At 37.4% G+C, this 10726-nt stretch overlaps 1 protein-coding gene across 1 annotated transcript; it reads left to right on the plus strand.

Annotated features, from left to right (window-relative positions):
* Nucleotides 1-3180: 3180 nt before the first annotated feature.
* LOC149080002 (uncharacterized) lies at nt 3181-4962 on the plus strand. Its single transcript, XM_089238584.1, has one exon. The coding sequence runs from the start codon at nt 3181-3183 to the stop codon at nt 4960-4962; it is 1782 nt and encodes a 593-aa protein (XP_089094710.1).
* The last annotated feature ends 5764 nt before the right edge of the window (nt 4963-10726 follow it).

A 10726-nucleotide genomic window follows, 5' to 3' on the forward strand; every position in this document is an offset into this window, starting at 1 on the left:
TTATATCGTTGGTTTCTGTATCAAAATCTTGAAAAGATCTCTCTCAATTCTTACTTGATGTTTGCTCAATAAGGCTTTTTCATTAATTTCCCATTTATCTTATACCATATTTATTGTAGTATAATGAGTAAACAACTTGTTAATTTACACATACAGGTTATAAATATAGACTATCTAATATAAAATCAATTTTGATGGCTTAGACCTGTTAGGTTATCAGATTTTTCAAAAACTTGTTTGATTTCATATTTGGCAACAAATAAAATTTACGGTTTTTGATATGTGTATGAAAACGAAATGAAACGACGATTTACCAATGCAAACGTTGTTTGCAAGTCTTAAACGTGAAACAGACAGTTCTTGGTCATTATAATAATGTTTCAGTAATGATCTAAGATTCTGTCTTTCACGTTGGCATGCGAATCAATTTTGTATGCAGCTTCTAATTACAAATGGTTAGCAATTCGTCCACATGCCCTTCGAACTCTCGATGAAGTGTGTTGATAGGTAATCAGCATGGCTATGAATGATGATGCTTTAGTTCCCGGATTTCTGCTGTGTTATCCACCCACTCTTTGGCACTGTATGAATTGATGTCTTATGACCACGAACTTCGGCCATTCCTTCGAGAGACAAAACGAAAGGTATATATAGAGTCATTTGATTAATGTATCGGTTCTGATGTCCATTACACGAGGGAGAGCTGCCGCTACGATAGCAGAAACAATGCGATTCAATCCTGAAAACTATCGAAAAAAAACTCATTCGCGAATCTAATTAACGAGTTTATCAGAGCAAATGCCAGTTTAATTTTCGGTAATACAGTACACGCCGCTTAATGTGCGAGAGTACGGGGTTTCTGATAAAAATAACCGACTAATAACTGTATCCGAAAAAAATTTCGTTTGTAAGCACGATGACCATGTGCCCCGTTTTGTCGAACGGGACATATGGGAACGAGACAACTCCGTTTTTCTTTCCAGCATAAGTGATTTCAAAATGTTAAGTCGTGCATTATTATTTTTTTAATTTTTCAAAACAGAACTTTTTCCCTTTGATCTAAAATCCCTTACTTGTTCAGATATGCGAAGACGACGGAACTGTCTAATGTGCATTTCGAATTACGATACTTTTTATAATGTATGGTAAATTCTATAGATTGCCTTTGTGAAAGTCTTCTGGCTGAGGAACTGTGAATATGATCAGTATGAAGAAAGTGACCATGAACTGAAGAAAGAGATTTTTCTAAATTTTACACATGCCTTCACTATAGGAAAGGAATTGCAAAAACAACGCTACACATACTTGCATCATAGTGGCTATTATCGCTCGATTAGGACCTTATGAACACAGTACGGAAATTTTTATCAACAAGGGGGCCTTCTGATCTACATAGTCGTGTAGGTAAATAACGATAAAATATAGGGAAAAAAGAGTCTTGTCCAACCTTGCTCCAAAATAGCAAATAGCAAAAATAGCGAAAAGATAGAAACTTTCTACGAAAACAAAATTGATAGCATAAACCGAAGTTTTGATGAATGAGTACAAACGAATTTTCCCATGTTTTGATATTGGTCCGTTGCGTACTTAGTGAAAGTGATAACAATACCCGAATAATAACATTATCCGTGATTCTAATAAGTGGCGTCTACTGTATATTGAAAAAAAAAATGATTCGACCATAAGACTAAAGAATATACGCTATTATTACTCTATGGTCTCAACAGATTGAAGAATTTCAGTCTTGGCAGAAAAACTTATGACACGCATATATGACATTTATTATATCATTATTAAATATATGACAATGTTAATAGCGTTATTTAGAATCAAGTTCAATACTAGAAAAGCGCAAGTTAAATAAATTTCACATTGAGAAAGAAATTCTCAGACTTTACACTAAGTAGGGCGTAAAAATAATTCACAAATCACTTTATTTTGTAATTGGGGTGCGTGAACGAAATCATAGCTATAATAAAGCTCAATCAGATGAATCAGATGTTTTGGACTAGGATTCGGCAATATCCTTGCGTCTATCATTATATCTTAAAGAGATAAAAGTAACAGAAACTTATTTCGAAGCTGTTAATGATAGCGCTTGTGTCTGGAGCAGTTTTTGAGGCATTTTAACGACATCTTAGCCAACAGCTGCCACAAAAGAGCAGAGGACAGTCATTGTTCGTAGAACATTTTTCGTTTCCTTCTCTCGAATTTCTTTTGTTCTACCTTCCATTGAACTTTCTGAGGACTGTTCTTCTCTTTTGTAATAACTCAGGCCCACGACACATAACATCTCTTTTCTTCTTCAACCATGAATGCTTCAGCAGTTTGTCTAGCAGCCTCTCGTTTGTCTGCCATTTCAAATTTTTATTTTATTTCCTCTCTCTATATATTTTTCATTAGACAAGAAGAAGATATTAGCGAAAAGAATGTCTACCATATTTTTTCAAATGAAAACGAAGATAAGAAAAGAAAGAAAGGTACGCGAGTTTATACTAAATAATTTTATTATGAGTTCCCATCGTTAAAAACTTGTAATGGAAACATTATAAAAATACAAAGGCCACAAGAGGCGAATTGCCCAACGAGGTGGCTGAAAAAATTATGCCCATAAAAAATATGGATGTCAAAGATAACCAAAATACCCAATATAAAAGCACATAACAAAAAAAAACAACTAATATATAATACACTACCATAAAGAAGATTATGAGTGCCTTATCTCGATGGATAGCTTCTCGATTTATCTCGCTATGTCTATCGTATTTCTTTTTAAACGTATCAATTGTGTGAGAATTCACAACCCTCGGAGGTAAGGTAAGCTATCCCATTTATTGACAACCCTATTAGAAGAAAAACTCCCTTCGATACCACAATCTGGAATTGTTCCTTACTGAACGATGCTGGTGTCCCCTTGTCGAAGCAGTTGATCGACGGTGTTCTAATAGCTCATGATTCTTCCTATCCATCCCGTTCGAAATTTCAAACACTTCGATCATATCCCCCCGGACACCTGCGTTCTTCCAATGTAAAAATATTCAAGAAATCAAGTTTTTCTTAGATCCTCTCTGCATTACCCTGGACATCCAGGGGGCTTTCGATCACATCAATCATAATATTATCAGGGAAAAATTGCTTAATCTGCCCATACCATCTAATCTAGCCAATATCCTGATAAGCATGCTCCAACACAGGATAGTACAGATCCAGACACCATTAGGAACAGCTCGACATAGAATGACAAGGGGATGCCCTCAAGGATCGTGTTCTGGGCCACTACTTTGGAACTTATTTCTTAATGATCTCCTCGTTAAGAGGTGGCCGAAGAATGTCAGGGTCCAGGCCTACGCCGATGACATTACGGTAATGGTCTCGGGCCCTACGGTAGAAGGCACAGGTAGACTAGCCACATATGTGCTGAATGAAATCCATCATTGGTTAGACCAACATGGACTCAGCATTGCTATGGATAAAACCAACTTTTTGTGGCTCTCTTCCAAAAGACCACCATCGGTAAAAATTGGCGAAAATTTCATCAAGAAACGATCTAATATCAAGATTCTCGGGGTGACATTTGATGACAAACTCAATTGGTATAGCCATATAGCTACAATTTCGACGAAAATTAATGCCCTCATGCCAAGATTATGGTGCTCTACCGGAAAGGAATGGGGCATCACCACGTCAATGCGAAGAATTCTATATATGACAGTGGCTGAGAGGATCATCGCATATGGTGCCCCAGCCTGGGGTATCACATTAACGGAGGAACAGGGTAGACGTCTTGATTCTATCCAACGTGGTTGCTTATTGTACATCCTCAAAGCTTACTCGACGTCACCAACAAACGCCCTGCAAATCTTGGCTGGTCTGCCTCCACTAAGATATATCGTGGAGTACGAAGCTAAAATAGGGGCACTTCGGAACAAACGCAATATCCAACTACATGATGCAACTCACATCAGTCACACTCAACTCCAAAGGAAAATCACCGGATGGACGAGACACCCGGCAGAATATCCTGATGATAGACAAATATCTACAGACCCGACTGACACGGAACTGTTTAAAAAATCCTATTTCGACATCTATACCGATGGTTCAAAGACGGAAAATGGAGTTGCAGCGGCGTTTACTATCCTTCAGAAAGATGACATCTTCTACAGATGGACTTGTAAATTGAATACCAATAACACGGTATTCCAAGCCGAACTCTTTGCTTTACTTATGGCTATTAAGAAAGCGGAAGAATTCCAGAAGAGAACATCTATCTTCACAGACTCACTTTCATCACTCAATTCAATCAGGGATCCCCTGTCTCAACACCTCATCGCTAGGCAAATCAGAAAGGTTCTGTGTGCCAATCCTCAAATCAGTCTCAATTGGGTGAAAGCTCACGCAGGAACATATGGGAATGAACAGGCAGACCAACTTGCAAAAGCTGCGACTGCAAGAGTGACGTCTGATTTTTCGCTGCTCTTCCCTACGTCGTGGGCAAAAAACATATTATCTGAGGAAATGATGCAGAAGTGGCAAAATCGATGGCAGACAGAACGCAAAGTGGGCAGGAAAATATATGCCCTCCTCCCCACAGCTAGATACAAATATGGGAAATGGACCAGAGAAATGGTTATATTCTTTTCTGAACATGGTCCTTTCCCAGCATATCTGGCGAGGTTTCATCGACAGACTGAGAAATGCAAATGTGGCGGGGAGGGCACGGTCATCCACTACGCTACAGCCTGCCCGTTGACCAAAGAATTCCACTTACAAATCCCTGTTGCTGATACACAGTCTTGGAAGTTGAAGGTCTTCCAAAATCCTGGTACTTATCATAAGATTAAAAATCTTATCAACTTTATGGAAAATAATCAAGAGTTATACATCTTCCCGAGACCTATTGCATATCAAGACAGAGAAGATCCCTTGGACTCTGATTCGGACTCAGACTATGTACCATAACTGCGACGTCTTTCCTAACCCCATGTGCTATAAAATATATATAGTAATATTTTGATGAAATTTATCATTCTCATTGTCAGTGATGCCAGTATGTATTCGTTCCATGTTCATATATGATATATTCTTTTATCCAAAGCATATACTTCAGATTCAATGTTTAATAATATCCTGTTTGAATTTTGCTACTCTGCTTTGATGGGCTGAGCGCAATTGTTGATTGAATTTTTTTTATTTTTTTTTTATTTTTGGTTCAATTGTTGACTGAATTTTTATTATGAATCATGCGTAGTTTGTAGATGTTGTCCTATACGCATAATTAAATTTTATCCTATTTCATGTATATTCACTACGCTTATGTTATATACTATACAATGTTTGCATCGTATCATCATGTATGTACGCTATATATCTTACGTTTCGTGGCATCGCTTTCTGTCTAGATCATTCCCAGAGCCCATCTGTTATAAAAATTCTGACATTGCACTTGGACACCTGCTTATAATCACATTATATATACTTTCTCAACTGCTATACGAAACGCCATAATTATTGTTTTTCATCAATATATTCATGTATTCGAATGTATACCGCCGGTGAATCCACTAGTGCGCAACTGAACCTTGTATATTCAAGTGAACTTTGTACTTTCTCCGGACTTGATCTCGTCATTAGGTCTATAATATCCATATCTAAATAAGTCTCTAACTGGCAATGGAAAGTCCCCCGGCTCCTTCAGCCTTGTGATATTATTAATACCAGCAATTGATCAATATTGATAATTCCCACTCACATATTTATAGTTCATTGGACCTGAATTTGTACATGTGTATCCCGTTTTTCATGTTCTATTTTCAGATTCGGACCTATGAAAAAAAACCCTTCCAACAGAAGACCAGATGAGAGAAGTTGGTGTTGCAGATTGGCTGATGGTTGGGGACACAGCACAGTGATGAAGGCGGATGGCTCGGAATGTTTTCGTTGGCCTCTTGCGGGCGATCCGCCCGGGCTCCATGGCGGGGGTTTCCGGGGGGGGGTGTGATTTTTGGGGATGTGATTGCCGTGATTCGGAGGCGATGAGCCCTGTGGCTTACGGTGTTGTTTTTTTTTTTTTTTTTTTTTTCTTCTTCTTCTTCCAGCATGGCCCAGCCGCAAGGTAGCCTGCTTATATCCCACAAGGGACAGAGCGGGGGCCATGTTTGGTGTTTGCAGATCCTCTCTGCTACCAGCAATTGATCAATATCGATAATTGCCACTCACATATTTATAGTTCATTGGACCTGAATTTGTACATGTATCCTGTTTTTCATGTTCTATTTTCAGATTCGGACCTATGAAAAAAACCCTTCCAACAGAAGACAAGATGAGAGAAGTTGGTGTTGCAGATTGGCTGATGGTTGGGGACAGAGTACAGTGATGAAGGCGGATGGCTCGGGATGTTTTCGTTGGCCTCTTGCGGGTGATCCGCCCGGGCTCCTTGGCGGGGTTTCCGGGGACTTTGGGGGTGTGATTGCTGTGAGTCGGAGGCGATGGGGGCCCTGCGGGGTTGGGTCCTGTGTCTTACGGGCCGGGGATGCCTGCCGGTGATTTGGTGTTAGTGTTTGTAGTCCTTTGCGTGGGTCGGGGGTTGGCCCGTGATCTTGGTGGCTAGCGGGGCTTTTTCTTTTTTCCAGTATGGCCCAGCCGCAAGGTAGCCTGCTTATACCCCACAAGGGACAGAGCGGGGGCCATGTTTGGTGTTTGCATAGATCCTCTCTGCAACCCCTCAACCAAGTCCATGTCCCTCTGTAGGTATGGTCTCCAAAACCTTACCGCATATTCCAGTGTAGGGCGAACTAAGCCTCGTAAAAACGAAACAATGACTTTAAGAGAATACGGAAAGACCTTTTCAAGAATGAAACCGAGCATTCTATTCGTATTTTGACCACCACTGAATAAAATTGAGAAAAACTAAGCTGCTCGTCAAATTCCCAAATCGTTGATCCTAGTTTCATCCGGGATAGTGATACCATTCAACTCGTTAGTAAAACGTGGGTTGTTCGAACCAAAATTAGCGACTTCTATTATTTCTATATAGAATTTTTGTTAGAATTGAAAATGTTATCTTGATAATGTAAATATTTTTTAAAAGATGATAGTGAAATGGAAATTCTTTTTTTTTGAGAAATACTTGATCGGAATTCATCTATATTTGATACTGCATTCACAAAAGGCAGTAAATATAAGTGTTGCTCAAATGAAATCTGTTATCTCTTTCAGACCTAGTCCTAACATAAGTGGGATTGTTTCTTTCTCGCTGTAGATATTCTTCTCGAACCTCAGGGAGGGCAGTTCTTACCACGAAGATAAAACACTCATAATCCTTAAAGTCAGGACTGAGATCCTTGAGGTTGAAAAAAGAATATCTGCAGCCAGAAAAAGACCCAAATCTGTGCGTAGAGGTTCTGAGAGCGTTACAGAGGATTTATCAAGACAGACGGAAAGGTATATCTGATGGTGTGGTAAAATCAGAGGACAGCCATCTAACTATTCGAGGAGAAAGCTATTGTTAAGAAAATTATGTAAATAGTCATTATATGTATTTATCATTTATTATGTTATCTTCCGTCTGTAAATAGCCATATTCGTATTTCTCTGTAAATATCGCCTAGTTGGCGACAAACTGGCGACCGCTCCGGTGATTTGGTGATGTCATAGCGCCAATAGAAGTGTAAAGATCTTACGAGAGTATGGTAAACCTCTCTCGAAGCGTTTCTCTGCATGTAGTCATGGAGCTTCATGGCCTATAGTGGTGCCGCCAGGAGAGAACTATAAGCAGTGTTGTTGAGATTTCTTGTAGATGAGAGATGTCACTCCCTGGTTAGCGTCTTTCGTAATATCGCTGCTTGTGAATAAGTGAAAATAGCTGTCCTGTCAAATAAATCTGTGTTGTCCTTCGAATTGCTTCATGCTTTGCCATCTCGGGGGCTTGTGAGGGACACTGTCCGTAATACTATATTTTCCGTGAGTAAGGACTTTACTGTGGTTTGGACTTATCGTTTCAATTATACATTGAACAACCTGCACGAACAACCCCCTCCCCCCCATGACTAAGCAATCATCCATGCTTTCTCGTGGCGCAAGATTGGATATTTTTTTTGTTGTTACGTTATTAGTGAGGGATGCTTTAGCATGAAAATAGTACAAGATTCTTGACCACTCCTCGTATAGTCCCAATATGTCTCCATTGTGAATTTCATTTGTTTACATTTAAGAGCTATGGAACAGCTCAAAAAAGAGACACAAGCGAGGATGACCACTGTCGTGCAATAAAGTCACGCCATGCTAAAGCATCCTGGGTCTCTTACTTATGATGACTTTCAGCCAAAAGTAATTCCCATGAATAGCAATTGGCGAACGGAATCAATATTTTTCTTTACAGGACATTGTTTCTTTCTGTGACAATTTACGTATATTTGATTTGATTCCAACAGGTCGGTATTCTTTCGATGCAAAAGTCATCCAACTCCAGTAGGCAGTATTTACTAGAAATATCACTGTATGGAAGACAAATGTTGAAAAGAGAGGATGCAGTGCAGAGGTATTCATGACCTCCAAAAGGGTGGGAATAACAAGGCTCCAGCCAGGAAAGCCGAGATGATTCTTATCAATTTTTGTTATTTCACACTTTAAATCCATCATGAAAGGGTCAGTGAAAAATTGAGGCCTGTCAAACATCCCAGCCTAGGGCCCCTGATGCAAGATATGGTGGCTATTATATAGACGTATCTTATCTTTTAAAGAACATCTTGAATGGATAAAGATGAGTCAAATGATTTTCACAACGAATATCCACAAATATAGTATGGACCATAAAAATCGCACGAGTTCACGAATCGTTATGTTTAATCTAATTTTTGAAACACATAGCTATATCGTGTTCAGCTCGTTTTATTCTGACGAAATTTGGATTCAAGATGTAGAAAAAAAAGTCAAGAGATTATTTACTAAAAATTTGAGCCATTAAAAATAAGTACAAAGAATAAGTTCAAGAACTAACCCCCTGTGTAAAGTAACAAAAAATCTCGAAACTACAATAGTGTAGAAGAAAAAACTGTGGCATTATTCCCGTGGTTTGGAATACCAAAATAGCATAGAAATTTTTAAAACGTATATGCTCTACTTTTCAAAAAAGAACTACGTATAAAGATCAAACTCTTCTATACTAATACGAAAAAGATTAGATCCAACAAAAAATAAAAAATAAACGAAAATTTCTTTCTTTTCGAATAACCAATAGTTGCAGAAAAAACTTTTTTTTAATGCATTTTTTTTACCATAATTTACATTTTTCTTTGAAAAAAAAATACAAGTTTCTCAACACATTTATTTTTTTAAATTCATTTTTTGTTTCATTCATATCAGTCTGGAAACACTGATGCCACGTCTGTCCGAAATCTTGAAACTTAGCCTTCTTTGTTGAATTTAAAATACAAAAAAAAGGAGAACAAATTACTACTACATATAATTCTACTTATTATTCTCTAAATTTGAAGGAATGGGAAACAGAAAATTTTATATGTATATATATATATATATATATATATTTTTTTTTTTCATGTATTCTAATGCGCTGTTATCTCTCATACGTTAAGAGATACACACACAAAGAAAAATAATAATAATATGAATCAAGGTAGTAAGAGAAGTTTCCTTTTGCATCCGTTAGCATTTTCTTATTTGTATTTTGGTAGTAAAATAAGCAAATTGCTTTTTTTTGCTCAACAATGCGCGTAATTGGAAAGACGTCCTCAGTCTGAAAGAAAAAACCCCCACACGTATGTATGTATATAGCTCGAATAAATCATTTCTCTAGCAGCTAAGCAGTAATATTAAACCTAAAAAATGAGAGAGAAAACTTTTTTCTTCGAAGACATTTTTTTTTCAATCTAACAGCAATAACGGAAACTGATGATATATGTTTTATAAAAAAAAGTACACTCATATTTTTTTTCTATAATCTTTATTTTTTTATTTTGATAAGAAAAATTGTTTAGAAAAATTTATTACCATAATAAAATACATTTTACTGTTCCGAGTGTTATCTCTAGATGTTGAGTGGATATTGCGAAAAAAAAAAAAACGTAGACCAAGCATATTACTTATTTCGATCGAAATAACTGATGAATGGTTATTAAAGTTATAATACAGTGAAATAGAGAGATATGACGGTGGATAACCTTGTTGTAGCGATAACAAGAGATACCAACGATATCCGAGAGCGTAGAAATCTTATTCGATGGTATGCAAATGAGTTGGCCGCAGTTCTCAAAGGAGCTCATTAAACTCCTAAAATAAACATTTCGGATTTCGTAAGTGATGTTTTCGGCCGTATAAATGCTAGTAATAAAATGAAATGGCTGCAGTTGCACGTCTCTGAGATCTAATGAAGCTAGATTCCTTCACACAAGGGTTTTGTATGAAACTTGCGTACCGGCTATCTACGGCAGAGAAGTTACTTTTATATATACATTGGCTTTTATTCCATCAAATGTACTCTCTCTTTGCTGTTAACTGCTTTTAATTTGAAAAGAAGTCAAACACTTTATAACTCAGTTTTCTTACAGGTCTAGTCTGCAAATTGACGTTTCACTCAATAAATATGAAATAGGGTTGAAAAAATTAGTTCTAAATATTCTAATGAATTAGATTTTTGCGCATTCTATATTTTTCCGAAAGAAATTTAATCTCCATAACATTTGAATGAAGATTTGTCGGACGTCAATGT

The sequence above is a fragment of the Pholcus phalangioides genome, unplaced genomic scaffold (assembly GCF_987345545.1).
Source record: "Pholcus phalangioides strain wild (caught in Gottingen) unplaced genomic scaffold, Ppha-v1.0 ptg000011l_1, whole genome shotgun sequence".
NCBI classification, from domain to species: Eukaryota; Metazoa; Arthropoda; class Arachnida; order Araneae; family Pholcidae; genus Pholcus; species Pholcus phalangioides.

Coding starts and splice junctions, on each gene's coding strand:
- LOC149080002 (XM_089238584.1), top strand. CDS start 3,181: ATGCTCCAACACAGGATAGTACAGATCCAGACACCATTAGGAACAGCT.